We start from the raw sequence: 23,782 nt of genomic DNA on the forward strand, positions 1-23,782 counted from the left end.
CTTGAAAAATGACAATTACTTGATGATCAACTTAATTGCCGATTAATTTTGATAAACTGACTAATCATTGCAGCTATAGACGCTTCTATTTATCACACATATTAAACATACATCTTTGGGTAACACAAAACCAAAAGAGAAAATACCTAATTTTATTATATTACTGTGCTTGTACTTCTATACACTTTCAAATAACATATTTATGTGAAAAGAATAGCAGGAAAAAGAAGAAATCTTCAGTTTATCCTCATAAAAGGTTTTTGTTCTCATCTCCTGAGCTTTGTCCAACTAGCTAATTGAAATGCTTCATATGCAAACAGACGACTCAGTATGAATTCATACTTAAGGCAAATAAAATGTAAAAAACAACAAAATAAAAAACCCCCACAGTGAATCAGTCTTAACATTTGTGACAAATAGGATCTGACAGCTTTTCAACTGAATAAATATTCATGTGTGGAAAGAAATGGATGGAGAGAGTGGAAATATGGAGAGAATAAAGTAAATAAGCAGCCTGAGGTGCATCCAGGCACCTGATTTATAATTCAAGCCTTCCTCGGGTCAGTGGTTGTACGGCATATCTCATGAATTGGATTTGAAAACTGTCTGATGGGTTCAGACAGGCTGTGTGTGCAAAGGCTCTACTTTAAAGTGATGTTAGGGGACGTAGAGGTACACAAAGTGCCCTGAACTACACAATCTATTCACAAACTTTGCTGTCTTTGTTCATCTGAGAGAATGATCTTAAACCGGCATGCAAGAAGATGATCCTCAGTCCGAGAGTTCCAAAATCGAAGCAGACTGGACACAGACTGAAACTTAAACGACTACAGGTTCATCTGAAGAGCAGCTGCTAGAGATGGTGTAGCAGTGCAGAGTTTAAACATTGAACAACATAAATGCAGTAAACATCCCTCTCCAAACACGTTATCCTTGAGGAATCTCTTAACAAACATGACAAACTGAGACAAAACAAACAAAGGAGGAAAAAAAACAACAACCAAATCTCATTTGCATTCACTGCAGGTTTTGAATATGGATCGTGGAAAGAGTAAAAGTAGCTCTGGGAATCAAGTGAAGTAATGAAAATGAGCAGCTTGCTGTCTCCATGTGAAATCTCTCCCTTAAGAAATACGTAAATAAACAGTGAATGTACTGAAGCATGTAAGCCCCAGAGAGCCTCTCGAACAGCCACAGACATCCAATAACAGCCCTCCATCGTAAACCACACCCTTATTACAACACATCAAAACAAGCTCCACAAACAACACCAGCAGTAGGATGGATGGACCCACCAAACACCAATATGCTGTATGCTTTTACTGGCGAACTGACATGTCTGATGTTGGTTAAATCATCAAGACAGGCTGTACTTTAGTGTAGATATGAACAGCCAGGCGTGAAACTGTACACGTTCATTCCAGGGGAAACATGAGAAGAAATATGTCTCTCTTGGCTTCCTTTGTGGCGTTGTAACATGATACCAGATTTGAAAAAGGAGCAGTCTGTGCAGTTCAGACATACAAGTGGCTGCCACATGTCCTCCTCCGTGTGTATATGTATAGTTTGTTTATTCTCCTCGTAAAGACAGGACGTAAAACGCTGCCTCCTGACAGCTGTAAGCAACCTCTAAAGTAACATTTCTCAAAGTTGAGGTCAGGAACTCATGTTGGCTCGATCGGTACGCAGGTAGTTCCTCGGATTGAGGAAGAAAATAGCACTTTGTTAAAAAAACATTTTGGGGATAGCTGATGAGCCGGGTGGTGGGCTTGTTGTGAGAGGGACGGTAAAATAATATCTGAATGGTTTATTTCACCACTGTTGTGTGATTTCTTTTACATCTAGATTTGTGTATGCTTGTAGATGCTCTGGGGTCCGTTTCACCATCATATTTGCGACTCACAACATGATTTCCTCTTGCATTCATTTTGGCACGTTTAACTAATCAAAAGAAAAAACATACTTACTGCCTGTGCACGAGCATGAGACAGGACACACAAAATTATCTGTAATTTGTGAGAGACTAACATTTGTGAAATGGGACACTGGCACTTCTTTCTGATTTGTGTATAGGCAGCGTTTGCATATTGCTTTTGTGAAACTGGTCCCAGGATGTTACAACTCGCTGTGACTTGTGAAGGAACAGTTGTCACATTTTAAAAAACTGGAAATAGGACGTCCTGTTGGCTTAATGGTCTAAGAAGGTGATTTTATTTTTTAATGCTGCTATACCAAAATGGCAAAGAAAATGAAATGGCTGTTTTTAATGTATTCTATGGGACTAATATATGTGTGAATACTGAAAATAAATCATATTTTGGAACTATATTACCACTTATATACACACAAGCTTCTATCCATGCTTATGAAAACAGAACACAAAAGCATGAACATTAAATTACATAACAACCTAACAGCTGCGGTTGTGAGAATGTTTGGGATGTAAAAACAAGGTCATGGTCCAAGAAAAGATTGAGGAATTGCCCTGAACCAGCTCTTTGAACTATAACAAACAACAAAAACACAACCGCTAACTGCCAAGAGCCATTACTGACAGCATGTCTAGACTAGCACAAACTTTCTGTCTTGCCGAATAAAAGAAATGGTGACGAGTCCTGTCTTGAATTCAGCGATACTGACTCGTTCCCACAGTTTGTTCCAACTTTGCCTTATTCTATCTCACAGTGACCTAAAGACACCTTCGACAGGAGAAGCCGTTTAAAACCGAGGTAATGATCTGGAGAGCCGATATAGTGACTCACAATCACTCAGGGCGTCAGACAGTCTGCTGTTAAGGCCACTGTTATAAACCTGCATGTCGAGGTGAGATGAGTCTATTGTTGGAAACTTGTGTTATGGCACCAGTTAACCCAAACACAGACTGACCTCAAAGCAAAGACAACGAAGGAGATGGGGAGATTTCTTTTGTGGTATAAAGTGGAAGCCTGATTTGTGGAAAAATAAAATAATTTGTCTTTAAACCTCTCACCACTAAAGATGCATCCAAGTCCAGCCTTAAACAACTTAACACAGTTGAATAACAGCTAAACAACATAAGCAGTGGTTTCCCTGAGAGCTGAGAGCTCCTGAAAAGAAACTCCAAAGCGTAAAGTACTTTCTTTAAAGGCTCCTTTCCTTTCTTCGTTTTTGTAATTAACGAGGTGCAACTGTGATTTAGTGTCCTGACGTTTTAATCTTTGTAAACTTGGCTCATGGCGCAGCGTTGTGAAGATGTCAGTCGCTAAATTCAGGCCCTCTCATAAGTGTGCTGGTGCTCATCTTTGAAATTACTGCCCACACATGTTAATAAGATTTGAAGACTTGTAGTAGCTCTGACGTCTGCCGTGTGGGCTAGCTGTTTTCTCCTGTTTCAAGTCTTTATGCTAAGCTACGCTAACTGGCTCCAGGGTACAGCTTCATACTTAACGCACAGACATGAGGGTGAAAGTGCTCGCTCGTGGAGGAATTGTTGAGTCTCTGTAAATTAAAGAGTACGGTCTAGACCTGCTCTATGTGAAAAGTGCCCTGAGATGACTTTTGTTGTGGTTTGGCGCTATATATATAAATTAAACTTATTGATTGATTGATTGAGAGTGGTTTCCATCTTCTCATCTAATTCTCCAAAAAGAAAGTATTTCTTCCTGGACTCACTATTTTGAAACCAAATCAACAAATCAATCAATCAAAAAAAAATCTATCTTAAGAGAAGCAGAGACCAGTTCATCAACAGGAAGTAGCCTCAACAGACTAACAGCACAAGACAACCTGTGTTTAAGGGCTGCAATTCTTCATTTTTTCTGGACAGGAAATTTGGTTGCAAATCACTAACTGACGCAGACAAACATGTTGATGGAAGGGAGGTGTGCCAATAAAAAGTAAATTATGACAGAAAATGACTCTTGGAATGTGTTGACCATTTTAGATTGATGATATATGGCTCTGTAAAAGTAGATTTTGTCTTTAAGCGGACATACAGTTCCTTCCTCTGAGTTGTTTTCTAACCAGTTGAAGCTCCTTCAGTGCAGAGAGGAGATAGACTTTAAATCCATTCAGCTCACTGCAGGCTGGAGGATTTCAGCTCAGCGTCTACTGCTTCTGCCCTCTGAATATGAAGGCTTTTCTCATGTCAACAAAGTGTTGGTGGCAGGTGAGGGTATGTGTGTGTGTATGTGTGTGTGTGTTGGGTAACGACAGGAAGAATGACAGGTTGTTTGTGCTGTGGGCTGCTTTTCCATTTGGCAACAACAAATGAGCCTCAGAGGGCAAAAAAAACAAAAAAAACGAAGGACGTGTTTGTGTGAGTGTGTGGACTTTGGCATCTGAAGTGGTGTGCTCATGCATTTCTCTGTGAACATGCGTGTTTACTGTTGTGTACATGCAGTATATATGCGAGTGTAAAGGTTTAAGTGTTTGCGTGTACATATATGTGTGTGTGCGTGTGTGTTTACAGCTGACGATCAAAGCTCCTTCCCTCCTCGCTGAGAGACAAGGGGCTATGAACCTGAGATGATTAGAAGCCGCAGGAAAACTTAACGAGCTGTCTAAGCCCAGGCGGCCGCCATCATTATGACTGAACGCCTCGGTGCTGCGCGCCGGCCAAGGCGCAATAACACAGGACACGGGCGATGCCTTTCATTTACATAGACACAAACACAAGCTGAACCCTGGCCATTAATCTCCAGCAGATCCACCAACCCCTTCCAACTGTAGGAGGCTGGGTTAATTTCCTGTTCTGGTCTCTCTGGGGTCAAGTTTAAAAGGATTCAATTCCATGCAGCAGATAGGTGAACACCTGAGGGCTCAGCTTAATTTGATATAAAATATTAATCCATGAAGGCCCCTCCTAGTCTTCTTTTTCATTATCAAAGATCCACTCTTCTAGGGAGATTTATAATTGCTCCAGGGAAGTAACCAAAGAGTATTTTTAGATACAGTTCAACAGCGGACTTTATTGATTCATTCTCTTTATATTAGCTGGTTTCTTTACTAGACAGGAAGGTTCATCGTGTGCTGCACTGATCTGAACTCGGTCACAATAATGCCGGGTTCAATTACTGTAGGGCTGAGGGATGATGATGAAAAAAACTGCAATCCCGCGAAATGATTGTGATTATTAAACACAATTATTACACTTTGCAAATAAACATATACAGCATATTATAAAACAACATTTACATATTATGAATAAAACTCACTTCTTTCAGTGCACTTTGCATTCATGTCTTTCTAATAATGTATTACGCGAGGTAAACCCCAGGTAAAGAATGAACTTTTAAACTCAACTTTCAAACAAACAGGCAAGAAGTATTGTCATGGTATTTACAGTTTCCATGACAACTGGTCAAACTCCATCTGCTGATAAGGATCATGTGATATTATCTAAAGCTCCAGGACAGCTACTAAATGGACCTTGATTGTTTTGTCAAGTGAAAAGAATCTGTTATCTAATTAGACTTTACAGAGCTTCCTCCAGAACCACAGGACTCATTAAGCCGGGCATTTTCACTGGTCGACTAATTTTACAATTGGGCCAAATTTCTGCCAGATTGTTTGCCATCACGACGCCCAAACGATCAACAATCTGGCTCTCGGACGATCAGTTGGATTTCTGGCATGTCATGAAATTTTGGTAGGCTGTCTTGCACAGTGTAAGCAGTTCCTCGGTCCGATTTCCCACATGAATGGATTTACTGGAGTAGTATTTTACATGTTGTGGCTAAAACTGTACTGACTGAGACAGCTGTGATATTAAACTGAACTTCATAGCAGAGCAGACACCATATTGTCTACATCTGTGGCTTCATATTTTTCTTTTTTTCTTCTTACTTTCCGTTCAAAGAGTAGAATTGCACAAAGTAATGGTACATTTCTCTCTTGTCAACATTGTTGAGGACACAGTTGTCATGTCTGAAAAAAACTTTATTAAAAACAGACCAGAGGTTTCCGTGCAACTGCAACGTCGTTGATCCATACAGCCTGAGGATAGAAGTCGCAGGTTCTGGCCGATTAAAATGTATAGTGTGAGTTAACACAAAGTACAAGCCTGATAAAAACACAGTGTCTGCCGAGCTTTATACAACTGTTTTTACAGGTAGGGCTGCAACTAACGATAATATTCACATTTAAGAAACTGGAACCAGAAAATTTGGGCTTTTTTGTCTTAAAAAAATGACGATTAATCAATTAATGGTTGCAGCTCTAACTCCTGGTGATGAGTAAACTGGTCTTCATGGGTAAAATCAGTGGAGAACCACTTGAATGTTTGTGTACAGGGGCATATTCAGGACCACTAGAACTGTTACACCTTTTCAACCCACAAAATGCTGATTTTGGCAACATAAAACATACATTTATCTCTGCTTGAATGTGCAGCCATGTTGTGAATCATCCCCCTACCTCTATCTGGGAGCTGTTGTCCGTTTCCTCTGCAGACAGCAGGCCCGGGAAGCCCTCGGGCTCCTCCTGCTCTGGCTCCTGTTCCTGCTCCTGACTGGCCCTGTTACTGTCCATGTTACGAGGCTTTGGGGGAAGCCATCTCCTCCACCGGTGACTGTACAGCTTCACGTCCACTGCCACATCCTCATCTCCTGCCTGTCCCTGCACGTATGAGTACGAGGCCCCTGAGGAGACAGGAAAGGAAAGTGTGGTTAACAAAAACACCACTGGTAAAGGATAAAAGAAAACATTGGAGTGGCATAGCCTGCAGCCAAAACACCTTAAAGTAGTAATTTGACTTTTTTATGTCAGCACGTTTACACTAGGTCACCGCAAATATACTTTAATTGCTGCAATACTCAATATAATTTTCCAACTATTGAGCGTCGTGTTAGTCAGACTAGAAAGAAAATCTGTTGCTGCGTATTGCAAATTAGTGGGTTGTACAAGCCAAATAATTACATGGGACAATAATATTTTTTACTTTCATTAAGGCGATATTAAATCACAGAGGCGCGGACTGTTCGAGCCATTAAGCTTGTGCCGCTCCCTCATAACTCACTGTCTCTGCAGACTTTTCTCATTGCTTTGGGGAGAAATCTACCTCCGCCTGAAACAGATGCACATTAGGAGTGACTCAGCAGCGATCACACAGACCAGTGGGCCACAATCATACCCAACCATCCCTATCCGAAATGAGTCCGAAATGAGACCCAGGTGACAGGTGACGAATAGGAGACTGTTAATGTAAACACTGGAGCTGAAATGATAAGTCGATTTATTGATTGGTCGATCGTCAGAAAATGAAACGTTTAAGTCATTTTTTCCAAGCAAACATTTGTCAGTTCCATCTACTTAAACATAAGATTTTGCTGCTTTTCCTTGCCTTACATTTAAGTAAACTGAATTGGTTTTTGGATGAAAAAAAAAAGCAATTTGAAGATGTCACTTTGAATTCTGAGATACTGTGATCGTGATTGACTGAGAAAATAATCAGCAGATGATATAAAATGGTGAAAATAATCGTAAACATTGACTTGATTAGCTGAGTCTGAGACTGCTGGATCAGAGGTGGAATGTGCTGCGTCATGATGGAAGAAAGAAGGAAGAAAAAACTAAAATATCACATGTTCTGTTCGCAAGACCTTTTTCAATCTAGGGGTGGAAATTTTGAATCATCTTGCGGAGATGAATCATTTTGTTCTGTTCAGTTCGAGCACAGTCACTGATAATATAAGTCCTTTTTTTTAGCTGCATCACCTTTCAAACACACATCAGTGAGAAATCATATCACCATAATAATCTTATGGCATTGCCTTGGACTGAATCCTAACAACACAAACAATATGACAACAATATGATTTCAGAGTCTGTGTTTTAATGCAGCCAGTCTCACAATTGAGTTTTTCTCATTCACATATTTTTCTGTTTCTGCTGTCAGACAACAGAACGAGCATAAAAAAGGGTTTATGGTCGCGGGTCATAAATGCTTCCTGTTAACCATGCAGACAGTAATCCTGATGCTGCCAAATCAATATTTCATTATCTATAAGTTGTCTGACAGAGGAAAACATAAAGAAAATGTAATTAGCGAACACAAAGGATTAAAGATGACAAAAGGTCAGCCATGTCTGAGCAGGCACTCGTCGTCTCCCAAAGGCTTTGTTTATCTTTATTTATAATAAAACGCAAGACCAGCATTTAAAGATTATTTTCTTCTTGAAAAGCTTCATTGTTGAGTTAAAAAAATGTCAGATTAGTGTCAGCAGAAGCTTTTTCTTTCAGTTCAGCACAAAACTAGGACAATAAAGGAACCGTTTACAAGGTTAGCAGCTCTTCCTGCAACACACTTGTGGACTTTATTGTCTATTCAGAAAGATTTTAACTGGGCAGTAACAGACTGTATATCATGGCTGACCTGACAATGGTGCTTTCCAACCCTGTCTCCTAGAAATTATGTTTATATGACTTAATTGTTATTCCATTTACCTAATCACTGTCTGGATTATGATTACATGTAATGTTTTTTCAAAACAATTAAGCACTACATTTATGTATCACACTTAAGTCGTTTCACTAATTCAGTCAGTATCAACTTGCCAAATACGTCAATTAACAACATTTTGTCATTATGTTGAGAGAAAATTCTGGCAAAACATATTTGCTGCGGCAATTTAGTCGTGTATGAGCGTAACTTCTTGGAGACAGGGTTGTGATTTCAGTCACTAATGGCCTTCAGTGACACTCATGATTCAGTACACTCAGTAGCACTTGAGGATTCAGTGTCAAACATGTATTGCAATCTGTCTCTCTCAGGGTTTGTAACATATCACAAATAATAAACTGATAAACTTAAAGAGAGCATTTTCCCCACTTGCCTACATGAGTTTCTCCAAATCATATGGATTAATAGGATTAGGGATGCAAAATCGTCTCAAGGTATGACTGAGAGAAGGTAGAGATAGTTTATCTGTTAGTCCTGTAATGCACTTCACACTTGTTTCTCCGCCTTCAGGCTAAAGATCGACATGCTTGGATAAGCTCCTGCTCCCCATGACCCCACTAGGATTAAGTGGTTAAAGACAATTAGTAATAAACTTCATTTTCATAGCACTCATCCAAACACAAAAGTTTACAAAGTGCTTGCACGCTGCTGCATCTATGCAAATTGTTTTGGCTCTAGGACAGAAAACACTGCTGATTCCTCTGCTATTACTCTATGCTGCCTCTTTTTTATGAGACAGAGGTCATTGGGTTTAACTAGCACTGTGCATTTTCCACTCCTTTCCTCTCTCTGTCTCTTTTCTCTCACACTCACATTTCGTTCTCCTTGTCGTTCTCCTCTCTCCTCCTCTCTCTGGGCCCCTGACCAGTGGTTCTCAGGAGGGGAGGAGAGAGGCAGCGAGAGCAAGTGGAGGGGCTTGAGATGCTAATTCACCCAAAGTGGAAGCTGAGAGATTCTCTTTATAATGAGCATCGGCAAAGCAGTACAGTGGACCCGAGAGTTCAACGCACCACAACTTATGAAAACACGTGCAAACAGACAAAACGCGAGCATATTAAGAAAACATCTTCATCAATTTGACAACACGTGCAGCATTTAGAAAACGTGCTGCACATTACAGACAACACAACACATTACAGAATCACACTGCAATTAAACCAAAGGATAATGGAAGTGTTTTCCAGAGGACACTTAAAAGTGATGAACACGTCTGGACATACTTGTTGTTGCCACGGTTTGTGACTCATGTCGTTACTGAAGTTGGCCATCTGTCAGTGTTGGAAAATGAGCTAAAATGTGTTTTTGGTTTATTTTAACATTGTGATCATATGATTCAGATATGATTGCATCAGATATCTGCTGTTAAACTGGTGTTTGCCTTTTGCTTATTATTAGTCTGCCAAAATACACACAATTAACTGTGAAACACATTATGTTAGCTCGCTGTAGCGTTAATAGTTACTTTCAGACCCCGTATTAGGGGACAAGCTAGTTAAGCTACCAGTATGTTTTGCTGACGTGACTAAAATGAAACCTATCATTTTAATTTAATTTAATCAGTTAGTATAAGGAAACTTAGCTGGCAATCTTTAAAGTAACTACTCCCCAGTTGGAGGATACTAACACTGGTTAGATAACTTTGCCCATGGAGCTATGAAGGTTTCGGGGTTTAATCTAGGCATAAAATAAAATATCTTCCCCATGATTTTTTCTTTTGATTGCTGGACTAGATTTCCATTGCACAGTGAATTAAAGTGTGTAAGTTAAAACTTTTGTGTGATACAAGCTGTTATCTAAGGTTAATCATAAGGGCTTCCTTTATACCTGTGTTTTTCCTGCCACGACAAGTCAAAATGTCTGCTGGTGAACAAGGTCTATATCACAGGCATTTGTATGCTAAGGCCATATGTTAATATGCATCCACATTGTTCCTTTTCCCCAGGTAATGTATTGTCCATATTGTGGAATCGAACTGGCTGGATGTATTGGATGTTTTTGTGGCTCCTGTGGTGGCAACATTCAATTTTTGGCACCTTTTCATGAAGATGGTAAGCTCTTCCCTAAAAGTCAAGTATTTCACCAGTGCTTGAGTTTAAATGTCTTACTTTTGCAAGATGTGGTACCGTGTTAATGAATGATGTACACTTACTAGTGTCAGTAATGCCAATTTTAACATATATTGTAGAACTACTGATAAAAATCGGGTGAAATGCTGTAGCAGAGTTGGCCAATCGTGTGCTCCCTCACCTGTTGAGGGTTGTGCTTATTGTAGATATCAACTGGTAGAGTGCTCGGTCTGGTGAGTTACCTTTTTCTAACCTTTTGAATTGTTAAAAGGTTCTGCACACCTTGGGTAAACCCACAGAGATGATTGTAATTACTTTGTCTTATTAGACCTCCTCTCAGGACTGCGAGGCACGTACAAACTGTGTTCGATTGACAGCTCCCAGACTCCTCTGTTAGCTTTGTTGCTCTGATCAGGGCAGACTAATTACGCCTTCATCATTCTTATTAGCGCATATACACAACTTGAAATGAATATAGACAAAAGCATGCACGTAGGTTGCTGTTTTCCTAATGACACAAAGAGCCATTTGATGCGTGTCTGCACAAATACGGGCACTAAAAGGCACCAAAACCACAAGAAATGCTCGGACTGGCAGAGTTTTAAGCTTGCTGCTGTTCGTCATGCAGCATAAAGTGGTTTATGCTGACATGTCCATAAAAATAAGGAAAGTGAAGTGACATGAGTCATGCATAACCAAATGTTCTTGAATACAAAACAACAGTGGGATGCTTACATCATTGGTAAGGAAAGTCATATTGAAGACAATGTCATCTAGAGGTAGCCTAGAAAATAACTTGATAATTATATATAGATGTGACTGAGCACAAATACATCAACAAGTCGAACCAGGTGACAGTACATGATATACAGAATTAAACATGCATGTTTGTTATATATATGTTTGGTAAAAGCTTGGTAGTCATGATCTTGTCCTTCATGCACCTGGTTTGACTTCTGAGAAATTCATTGGCTGGTTCATGCATATGTTATAATATATAAATTATATTTTTGTAAGGTACCTCTAAATGAATATATGTTTTATCCTTACCAGTTATAGAAGCAACAACCTGTTTTGTATTCACAATTTTTTGGTTGTGATAGAAACATCCCTTTTGCCTTTTTTTAAAAAGAAAAAAGTCACATCAACATAGACCTCTTGATGCTGCCTGAGTGTTAAAGTTGTAATCTTAAACCAAGTCCAAGTTTTTCTTTTTGTTCTTCGTGCCTGGCACATTGAACAGATTAAATACTGTACTTAAACTTTTATGCATCAAACGGTTTGCCAGTTGTTTTCTTTGTTACCATTGATACATTTTTATGTTTTTTTTTTTCATTAGATTTCTCTGTGGATTCCTAATGACCCTGTTCTCTTTCCCCTTCAGGCCCAGGATCAATATCAGATGAAGTCACAGAGGCAGGCCTCATCCATAAATATGTCTCAGAGGGCAACACATATGAGGTGATCCTTGATTTTCTTGGACAAAAGCGCAACATTCTTCTGAGTCTGAGCATCTTAAAGAGGAGGCTAAAGAAAGCAGGCCTGACTAGGAAGACAGACTATACTCCCATTGGCACTGTTGCACATTAACTGAGAGGTTCAGGTCAGCTGTTAGGTTACAGAGCTGTGTGGCAGACATTGCAACTAAAGTATCTCCTGACAGTTAAAAGAGATGATGTAAGGCGTACAATTGCCAGACTGGATCCATCTGGAGTACATCTTCACTCTAGGCGCAGGTTTGTCTGAAGAGGATACTTCACAGCGGGACGAAAACCAAGTTGGCATGCTGATGGGTATAATAAACTGAAACCCTTTGGTATTGCCGTTAGTTGCTGCATCGATGGATTTTTGAAGTTATGTGGCTCAAGAGTGGCAGCACTATTAAGAATCCAGGGATCACTGCACAGCATTATATGCAGCATGTATCAGAGTTTGGACAACTTCCAGCCCACCTTCACACACCACTGTGGCCTGTGGCAGTTACTCACTGTGCATTAAGATTACAATATACAGATGACTTTGCAGGAGCCCTCAGTCACATGTATGGCACCTTAACTGCGAACCAACAAATTGAGAGTTGGTGGTTTCTTCAGAAAGCAAAGGTAAAGGCCTTTTAATGTCAATTCCAAGAAAATATAATATGTAAGCTGCTATATAGCACCCCAGTATCACAGCAGTCCGTGAAATAGTCATGAATTTTAATGTGTACATGGACACCAATTTTCCATTTTTTTCGTGATACTCAGCATGACTTTTAAAGAGCCTGTGGAGTGGCCTGGTTCAGATGATGTCTATATAAAGGTGACAAATTTCCATATTCGGTGGTGGCGAGTTAGATCCAGACTTGCAAAAAGTGGACTTAGTGGACTTCACTGCAGGAGACCACTGTTCGCTCCCACTTCCAACTGCAAGTGTCATGTTTCCTACTGTGAGTTGGGACAGTTTTTAAAAACCATAAGTGGTTGTGGTGTTTACTGTTGTCACGATGACGAAGGTTGCCTAACTTTAAGGAAGTGGTAACTTTAACCCACACCATATTTCAAGTGTCCATTTTAACCCAAACCATGATCCTTCCCTAACCCTAACCAAGTGGTTTTTGTGCCTAAACCTAAAATATGTATTGCTGGCGTGAAAGATACTTCCAAATGAAATACATTAGCTTGAAAGTCATGCTGAAAATTTGTGTCCATGTACACAAATTTCATGACTATTTCAAAAACTGCCGTGATACTGGGTTGTATACAGTCAATGTTTTTTTAAGTATTCGTATGCCAGATGTGTTCAGCAGTGTCAACAATCTATATTATAAAATATAAAACTACTGTATTAAAGGAGCAATCGCATCATGTTTATATCAGTGATGTTTTTTTTAAAAAATATATAAAATAGGAATACAGTTTTTTTTTTTGCTGTAGTCATTGCATCTGTTCATACTGGCCACAAAGAGAGAAAGCACGAAGCAAAGGGACCAATCTGCTCGTAGAGGTGGATGTTGATGTGCATTGGGGGAATTTAACTGAGCAGAAGAAACAGTACAGCGTATTAAGGATGAGTGATTCGCAATTTGCGGCTAATTGTTTCTGAAGCCAAAGAACAATTAATTTAGTGCTAAATCACTACGTTAAAAGACCACAGACCAAGCCAGAAAACTTGGTGTAGTTATGGACTCAGATCTAAATTATAACATCCGCATTAAGACAAAATCGGCAACTATCATATTAAGAGTATTTTTTAAAAATTAAAGGACTTCTTTAAGTCTCAGCAAGGCTTGGAAAAACTTGTGGTACAGCCTGACAACTGTAATGATGCCTTTAGAGTCAGAAAGCTGCAGCTAGAGTTGTCAATAAGACCAGGAAAATGCACCACATCGGTTCAGTTGTCAGATCTTTGCACTGGCTTCTTGTCTGTTAAATAATTTATTTTAAAATCCTACATTTCACCGTCCAGACCTCCCAAATCATCTGGAACAGGTCTACTTTCTGTCCAAAACTAACCATGGAGAAGCAGCATTCAATTTTTATGCACCACATAATCTCCCAGAAAACTGGAAGTCTGCTCCAACTCTCAGTTGTTTTAAACTGAGGCTTAAATGTTTTCTGTTTGCCACAGCATTTTATTAAATTAAATTTGGGGGATTATGTATTCATATCTTGCACTGCACTGTAATTGCACTGTAATTTTCATTATCCTGTTTAATGTCACTTAATCTATTATAGCCATTTGTTTTTAAAACTTATTTTCTATTTTACTCTTTTAAAATCTGATTTACTCTGTGTCCTTTATAATGTGTTTTTATATTGTCTTACAGCTTTTTTATACAAGTAAACTTGCTTTTCCTTTTAGATTTTTTAAGATAAAAAGCCCTGAAATCTTTTTTCTTAATCAGCTTCATTATATATTCGATGAGTTCCTACATAAACACACTATTATCTGCCCAAGTTACATGAGACATTTCCATATTTGTGTTTTGTCTGAGCTCTTCTCACTGGTTTCAAATGGCTCTTTTTGTACCAGCATTTGATAACAAGAGGCATAAAGACTGATTTATGCTTCACACTTTTCATAAGTGTCGCTTGATGTTTTCAATTTATGCTTCGGCAAGCTAGCTAAATTAATTTAACTAATTAAACAAGGACATTACAAGTTATCTAAAGTTACAGACCAACATATCAACAAGGAAGTTCAGTGAAAACTAAAAACTCCATGGTGACATTAGTAACGTTAACCAATCACATTGCGTGATGAAACATGTCCGCGACATGAAAGGAAAGTGTCGAGCGACACTTTTCTGTCTCTTTAAATAAAGGTTGTAAAATATTTGCGAAGTGAAGTTGTGGAATATTTCAAAACCATTGATGTATAATAAGAATTGGATACCAGATTCAGTCAAATGAAAATTGCTTGTCTGGCTTATAGTTTCAAGCTTCTGGGTTTGCCTCCGCGTTGTGCCGCCCACTGAATATGCAGCTCGGCCCATAGACTTTACACCGGGATGATATTGCAGATTATAAAATCAATTTTCCAGGCTGGAGAAGAGTTTTACAAATATATGAGTCTATAAAAGAGTAATAATTGATTGAGTTCGAGGTGTCATGTCAGTTTTACAGACACGCCTCTTGGGTGTCAGTGGTCCATAGGGAAAACGCTATTTGGGCTGCAGGGGATTTGCCACCACCAACTGTTGATCAAAAGGTAGAGATACAAACGTAAACATCAAAATTGCTCCATAGCTGTCAAAAACACTGATTTTTCACTTTAAATCAAAGTCTGTTTTTGTGCACATCATCTCAGTCGGCAGCCTCTCTCCTGGCCAACAGTTCACTCACTGTCTAATTCTCACGATACCACTAACACTTCCTGACACTTAATGGTCATTAGTCACATCCATACGTACAAAAGAAAGCCCGGCAAAACTTCCTGTCAACAGCAGTTATATACTCTAATCCAAGAGGCACCTACACATACCGTTCCCCTAAAGCATGAACATCTATTTTCATCCTTTAAAAAAGATCTTTGTCAGTTTCTTAATAAACGGTGGAAAGCTGGCACACAGCAGATGCTTTAAAACACACCATGACCACAACATAGGGGCCTTGAACAAATGGCTGCTCTTTTCCCAGCGTGTCCCTCTGTGAACGGCCATGATGAGTCACCCTTTAAAGGAGCACATGCACCTACATTTCCCTTGTGTACAGCACCTCACTGATTCAGGGACAGCCGAATCTCTTATTATCCAGGGGGAACTCATGGTCTTTTGTCAAGCGTTTGAGAGGGCGCTGAGGGCAGACCCCTGAGGGACACCTAAAATAAACCCCCCAGGGCTTCTCTTCAGTGTGAGACTGTTCCTCGGCTTTTGTCTGAAAGGAAATCTCTCCCCTGTACTTTTCTTTCAGTTCTGTGAAAGCCCCCGCATACCTTCATCCTGACTCTGTCAAGCAGCCTTGTTGGCCTGTCAACACCTCCGATTCACAAACACCAGAGGGACTGTAATTTGGTTCCACCTAAAACCTTTTCAAGGACGTTTAGGAGGTCATAAAACCACAGAATGAAGGTGCTGTCTGCACCCCGTCTTTCATTCAGTTTCTGCTTATCCCCCCCTCCACTTTTTCTCTCGGCTCCCACCTGAGTCAGTGACAGGAAAGTGCCACACATGACTGGCAAGTAGATGAAGAGGAGGAGGAGGGATGTTTCATTGCATTTGTGCATGCTAGTGTGTGTGTGTGGTGTGCATAATTTCAGCAGAAAATGGATAAAAAGAAACATCCCTCACTGGTTTCTTAGCCTTTCTATCTTTGGGTGTCAGAATGTTTAATTTAGTGCCAACTGAAAGCTGCTTTATCAGTGTACCAGCAGACCCTGCCAAGTACTCTGGAGGATCTTCTCTCTCAGGGTTTGTAGGAGTGCTGACTCTGTGCAGATCAACTCACCAGGGTCAACATGGATTAAGTTGATGTAACTATCACCGAACTGTGCTCATTTTAGCTTAAAAATAACAGGAAAAAACTCAATCACAGCTCAGAGAATCTGTGTGATGAAAGGTCTTGTTGTTAGAACGGCGCTCAGCAAATTCTTACATAAGGAACAGACAATGTGATCAACAGTATTGCTGCAGATCACGAGAGAGAACATTGCAATTTTTCCTCCATTCAGCGCGTCTTATTGTCTTCATTAGCAATGATTCATTGGGAACATTTATCGGGAGAAGCACTAAATCTTTTTCTCACACACTTACACACTTTTAGGAGCCTGCAGGGAACAATGAAGGTTTCAGCAAAACTTAAGCATCACATCTTTAAAGACGTATAATTAAAAAATAACAATGATGACCTTTCCTTTCAGGTTCAGTTCACCCAAACTACAAAATAACATCATCATCTCTCACTTTTCCCTGGTGGTACAATATCTGGAAATTGATCTATTTATCCAGATTTTGAGATAATCGTTGCTGCCAGCACCACAATACAATAGGCATGATTTTTGTTTGTGGTAATCAGAACATTTAAATATGATATTCACGGTACATTCAACTGTAATGTGCGTTTCCATAAACACTGTCCGAGACTGTGATTGCAGTGAACTGACCTTTAAAACATTTCTGCAAGAACTATGATCAGATCACATGCCTGGTTTTTCAAAGACTAATATTAATCTCCTGAAATAAACACGCTGCCTGGGTTCACATGACGAGGTAAAAAAGTGAAAGACTGAGAAGTCGAAGGAACAATGGTTGCATTTTCAGTCAGCTGGGTGTACTCAGGAAAGATTCACTGTTGCTGTGGGATGTTTAGAAACAAAATGAGAACAAAAAAGTGTGTAAAACTGTGACTGAATTAAGGCTGAACTGCTGAATACATGAGATAATCGATTCATTATATTTTCCTCAAACCTATTTATCAGTTTGTCTGACAAATATATTAAATGTAAAAACATAATATAAAATAAAGCATGAAGCAGAGAAAAGCATCAAACAGAGAATGAATAAATGCTTGATAAAAACCGATATCAGTTATCAAAATCAGTTAATTTTCTGCTAACTAATGCTATCAACTAATTAATTAATCAGCACTAAAAAGAATCAGTGTTTTGCACAACCAAAATATAATAAATTAAAAAATCTACAATCGTCCTTGTCACTTAAAGTCTGATGAGCAAGTTGGTGCTTGGAAATGACATTTGACCCACCAATAAGCAGACAGGTTTACTTTTTCACTTTATTTGCAGGATCATTTCAGAGCAAGAGAAAGAGTACCACGGAAAACCCTCACAGAGTGTTATCAGCCGTGGCTGATGTTAAAATGAAGAGACAGTGACAGATAAGCTCAAACGTTCAATTTGACTGATGAGTTAATAAACTGGGTTTAATGGGAGATGGCTGCTGTGGTTTGATCCTCTGACGGACGAGACATGACTCCTTTCAGAGTTGGTTAAACAAGCCTCTATTTTCTTATCTCTATTCTTGCTGTTTGAATAGATTATGGTTTATATACTGTGCAGCTAATACATGCTTCATTTTCATATTAATTTAATTAAAATGCACAATCTGCCTGGGGTAAAGAGACGCATGTGCACATAAAAGAGTCAAATTCCAGACATGCAAAAGTCTAAAATTATTATGCAGAGCAAAGTGCGCTTTTCTGACCTGCTGAAGCCTGCTTTTTAAAAAAAAAAAAAAAAAAAAAAAAGTTTTACACATCCCCTCTTAAAAACGCAGCCTGTCATTAACTAAACACATAAAGCGGGAAAAGCTGACTGCGGGAGAAAGTTAAACACAGGTAGACAGAGAGGCAGCATATGCACAGTCAAAACCTCAAAAGATCCAGTTTCAAACAGTGCTCATTAAGTGATAAGCAGTGTAATAAAAAGGGAGAATATAAATAAGATTAAATGTGAGATACATCCAAATCTCAGGCAATCAGCGCGTGAGACAAGTTAGAGCGCATGAACAAAACACTATTCTTCTCGCTGAAAATTCGATAATAACTTAATTTTCCTTACAAAATGTATTGAGACTTTCCCTCCAGAGAGAGGCAGGGACACATAAGCTTCCTGCCTGTTATGAATGCTCTGTTTTGCCAACAATTAGCCACATCTTTCCAACTGAAAGCACTGCACCACAAACCTCCCCTGAGGTTCAGATCAGGACTCAAGATAGAAACACAAGTGGCTGTTTCTGAAATATAATAACTTGTTTGCTGAGGATATGACATTATATTATTATATTATCTGGACTGAATAACAATGTAATCCGGATGCCTGGGAAAAAAAATTAACCACAACCTGACCTTGAGTGCCAAATCACTATCACGATGTCATCTTTTAACCGCCCACTAGTCACCACAGTTACGAAGGTTGTCGTAGAGCGTAGGTGCCCTGGTTGATAAAGTACAATGACTTCTTCAAAACTAGCTGATACAAGAAAATGAAAGGTCGACAGTGGAAAACATTTAAGGATGACTGGACTGGGAAATATGAGCTTATTTTGCCTGAGGAAGTACGACTCCATTGTGCTTGATCTGCAATGAAGAGCGGGAACCCAAAATGCCATTGCGACACCAAGCATGCCTGTTTTGAACAAAACTACCCCAAAAATGGAGAATAAAAACCAAAAAACTCAACCAATTGAAGTCGTGATATCAAGACTTCAGAAGAATAATTATAGACTTCAATAACGAACACTAACACCAGTGTCTCTGCCGGGCCATCATATCTTTTATGCTCAAGCCCGTCATGGTTAGACAACCAAGGTGTCACATCTTCCATTAATACAGAAATGCTGTTCATGTACAGACTTCAGGAGTTTTTGTACTAAAATATCATCAATATGCAGCTTTACTGGACCTTAGATGCGGTGGAAATGTATTAAGTGGGCCTCTAAGACTTGTATTTGAGTAAACCCGGTGTAGATATTACATTGCAAACTGGATTTTGATAAGAAATGAAGCAAGAAGCACATTTCAGAATTTGAGCCAAACTGCTTCAGGAGTAAACAAGACTTTACTGTACTTTAACCCTGTTTCGCTGATATGCTTGTCATACCCAGCACAACAAACTTAATCAGAATGATGGTTCCTGGCAACTGAAGGATCAGGAGACAAAGAACAAAATAATCTCTAACCTCTAAGGTTAACTTAGACTATGCGTGGCAAACACCCACTCTTGTATGTCACCCCAAATTTGAAAAGAGGCAGGTGTGAAAATGGGGCTATAAATAAAGGAAGAAGGAGACTAATGTTGCGTTCGCTGTGCCCGGGGAAACATGGCATCTATGAAGGGGACAGGTGTCAGGACTGCGTGTGAGGGAGGAAGGAGGTTAAGAGTCTGAAAGAGAGTTAGGAGGTAGAAAGTGTCTGGCTTCAGGTCCAGTGATTTTTAATCAAGGCTTTAACCTTGAAGAACACGATTGCTTTTTAAGCAGGCTTTGTAGAAAATTGCTAATTTCCTTTCTGCTCAAAACATCTAAACACACTGGACACAAAATCCAAGCAGGCTGAGCCACAAAGCACCCAGTAACATACTTGAGCACACAGTATCAAACCCCAAAACACAGGGTTTAAAGTGCTGGAGTAAACCAACATGGAGTCTGCTGTCACCGCCGCGGCTTTCTTTATGTAATTGGTGGTTGTCTTGGCTCCGCCGTTGGTCAGTACAGGAAGTGTATACAAAAAATGCTTTGGCAAAAAGACAAACAGAGCTGCAGGCAGTCAGGAGACAGCAGGATTACAAAAAGAGGTTTTCAAGTGAGCTTCCTGACTGACACAGGCGGTTAGGAATTCAGGATTCCAGTCAGGCGCAGTGTCTGTCTCATATTTCAGGAGATTGAGCGATTGACTGCAGGACTATGAAGCGCTGCTGTTGGCTCTCATTCCACTTTTCAACTTTGCAAATGAGCAGAGCGGCTAAGGAGCCCTGAGGCCTTGAATCGCTCCACCGTGAGAGTGCCGGGGCCTGGCAGGCAAAGCATAACTGGACACTGGACCTCCTGTAACAGATTATTTCTCCTCCTTCCAGCGCAGACCATTACCTGTGGTAATGTCACTGTATTCTTAAGGTCACCAGCTTGACTCTTTGCACAGAAAAATGCTCAGCATCTCTCTCTCTCTGCCTTGAATCTCTCCACAAAAACACAAAAATCTGCCTTTCACTGTTCCCACAGTCCTCTTAGCGCTAACAGACCTGAAAATTGAAAATAGTCACATCTGTACCAGTGAATAGAGAGGAGCAGGCAGGACAAAAGCCTGCACTTTTGTTCAGATACGCCACATCACAAACAATAGCCTTGACTTTATCCGCCGGGTTCACACACAATTCAGCTAAGTGGGAGTTTATGTGGCTAGAAAAACACCTACATGCCTAACATTTGACACATAATTGGCCAGTTATCCCCCCCCTCCTTCTTTTTTTTGTCCATTTACTTCAAAACATTCTCCAATTTTCCTCCAAGACTTGATCTCTCCATCGTTTTGGGGTCATGAACTCACTGACTCACTTGTGTGTCTTGTATACAGAGTATATTTTGGGCCAGATACACATCTGCTATCACACCTGGGATGAATAATATTTGTAAATAATGCTTGTAAAGCTCAGATGTTTTGGCAGCTTCACAATAAGAATAAAAATTGCCATTTGATTTAATACAGTACTTAAAAGTCAATAAAACATGATTATGACATTTTGGCAACAAAATAATCAAAACACTTTTTATATTGTCTTTTGCTCATAAGCATTTTTCACTCATACTGTCATTATTTACATTTGTACTTTTCTACTTTGATGTGTTAAAATGTCTTCCATGAAAAAGGAGCCTATTGAACTTTCATGATACTTGCAATGTTCTCTGTCCACCGACTCCATCTTCAGCCGCTCAACATTAAAGGCTTACACTAAGCGCCTCATTCACTCAGTAAAAAATAATTCCCACTGGTCAGTAAAGGTAACTCAATGTATCTTTCATGACTTGCAGGACATTAACAGGTGATCTTAAAGGTGCAGGGACCGACTTCACTGTTCCACCTGACAGCGCCAACAACAGCAACATTTGTGGATGTAAACACAGTTTTGAATGAAAGTGAACCTGGAACCATTCGGTTGGAACAGAATTGGAGCAGGAAGGTGCTTTTTTACATCCACCTGGTTTTATTAACATTTTCAATTTGTGTATGTGAAAACCCTGAGTATAAACAAAATCGGAACCATTTTTAGCTTAGCTTAGCTTAGCTGACGTGGAAAAGTTGGTGAATCGATAAAAGTAAAATGCATAAAGTGCAACAGACTTGACGTATATGAAGCATGTGACTTAAATATCCACTGACGAGAAGTAAAACAGCAGAAGAGAGTTCAGTGCGGACCAATGAGACTGTGATGTTCCTCAAATTAGTCCACGAAACAAACATAAATGTCACATTTCCGTCATGTTTTCTACGTTGTTTTTCATCATTTCAGTTTGACTGATACTCTTTTAATTTCATTATCTTGTTGGGCCCTTTTCCTCTGAAATGGTTTAATGGTCCACGACTGGAAAATGAGCACCACCAGCTGTTGATCTTGATGACCTGACTCCTAATATTTGCATAACGGGAGTGGATGTAAACATGCATTAATGAGAATTTTCTTTTGACAATTTTCTGGAAAGTCAATTAAAATTTACTCTACATTTGGATGGAAACTTAGCTAGTGTTTGGGTGCGCAGCGTACTGTACCTATGTGTGCAAAAGGTGACGATGAACACACAGGTGTCATGAATTTGGTGTAATGCTTGTGATGCAATGTTGTTTGTCAGATGGTTACAGGATCACTTTAATAAAATTAAACATAATACCTCTTTCGCTCCATCATGGGTTTTTTTTGTGTGTGTGTGTGCACTTATAGCCAACGTCACAGAATATGCTGTCAAAAAATTCAAATACACTGGTCTTTTGGTTGGAGACCCAGATGCTGCACCATTTATCCTCCATTATCACACATCTACACTGGATAATATGAGCCCCTGATGCTCGTTTTCACTCCCAACATCTGTCGTGTATCAAGCTGATATTATGGAGTCCAAATTTGGCATAAGACTCATGTCATGTTTCCATCACATCACATACCACAATTCATTGCCAAACCAAATTGTGGTTCCAGGACTGAACAAATCTAATTACAGCTTATGAATCACTGCTTTATTAAAAAAAAGAAAAAACTCAAGAAAGAAATAGAGAAAAACTCTACACATCCGGAAGCTACTGCCACAACAATTTCCGGGGCTAAATTATTGTCATTTTAAACACAGTGATCAGCACGGGTGCTTTAGGCTAATTGAATACCTCTACATTTCTGTCACTCTAAAAGCAATCAATATGAGAGGTGACTCAGAGACAAACAGCATGCATGTGAGAGAAATCGCACCCCTGTGCCAGGCAGCAGTGTTTTCTCTGACGATTGATTCTCTGTTGTGTGGACAGGTTTGTTCTAAGTGCGTGTGTATGTACGTATATGTATGTGTCGGCACAGTGAGAGACGTTCGGTGTTTATGTGTATGTGTGTGAGTCATCCTACAGGTGGAGATTGATTGACTGAGAGCGAGTGTGAGTGTATTAAATGGGTTTTTTTCCACTTTCCTTCTGGGCCGAGGGCTCCAGGCGAGGCCAGACGGGGCCCTTGGGCCTGTCCTCATCCTTCCTGCTAATCCATCAGCATCACGGAGCCTCTCACCCCTCCACCCTGCCAAACCTCTCCACACTCCAATGTTCTCTAAGTTAAGCGCTGTGTAAACACACACAGACAGGTCCAACTCTTAGCCCAATGGACCTGCTATTTCCCACAGTTGAAAAAGAGAGTCCAGCTGTCTGAGGACAAGTGTGAAGTAGCCTGGGACAATCATATCGTTGTAAGTTTACTTGTTTTCCAAGCAATACATCACAGATATATCAGTAACAATCTGTATCTGTATCTGTAAAAAGACATTCTACTGAAAATATGCAGGCACAACACCTTTGTTGAATTATGAGCCCCAGCAGCTAACATCTGAAAATGACAGGTACATACAGTTCTAGTAGCAGTTCATTCATCATTAAAAATTATATGTTTTAAAAAAAGTTGTTTTTTTTTATTAGAGTTCAGTCTGGTGACAAATGTAATAGTTGGAAAAAACAGCTCCTTTAGGAGGTAAAGTGTATTAAGTAGGGCTTCAATCAACAGTTATTTTCTGAATTATTTTTCCAATTATTTTCTTGATTAATTGATAATTGGTAAAATCTTTCCTTGCTGGAACCATCAAATGTTTGGCATTTTTGCTTTT

At 39.6% G+C, this 23,782-nt stretch overlaps 1 protein-coding gene across 1 annotated transcript in view; it reads right to left on the reverse strand.

The window, feature by feature from the left end:
- plxdc2b (plexin domain containing 2b) overlaps window positions 1–23,782 on the reverse strand; it is a 108,888-nt gene that overhangs the window by 51,814 nt on the left and 33,292 nt on the right. The window contains exon 2 of the mRNA XM_042399620.1: window positions 6,397–6,620. Coding sequence (XP_042255554.1) covers window positions 6,397–6,620 — 224 coding nt within the window. The remainder of the gene's footprint in view (window positions 1–6,396; window positions 6,621–23,782) is intronic.

The sequence above is a fragment of the Thunnus maccoyii genome, chromosome 21, assembly GCF_910596095.1.
Source record: "Thunnus maccoyii chromosome 21, fThuMac1.1, whole genome shotgun sequence".
NCBI classification, from domain to species: Eukaryota; Metazoa; Chordata; class Actinopteri; order Scombriformes; family Scombridae; genus Thunnus; species Thunnus maccoyii.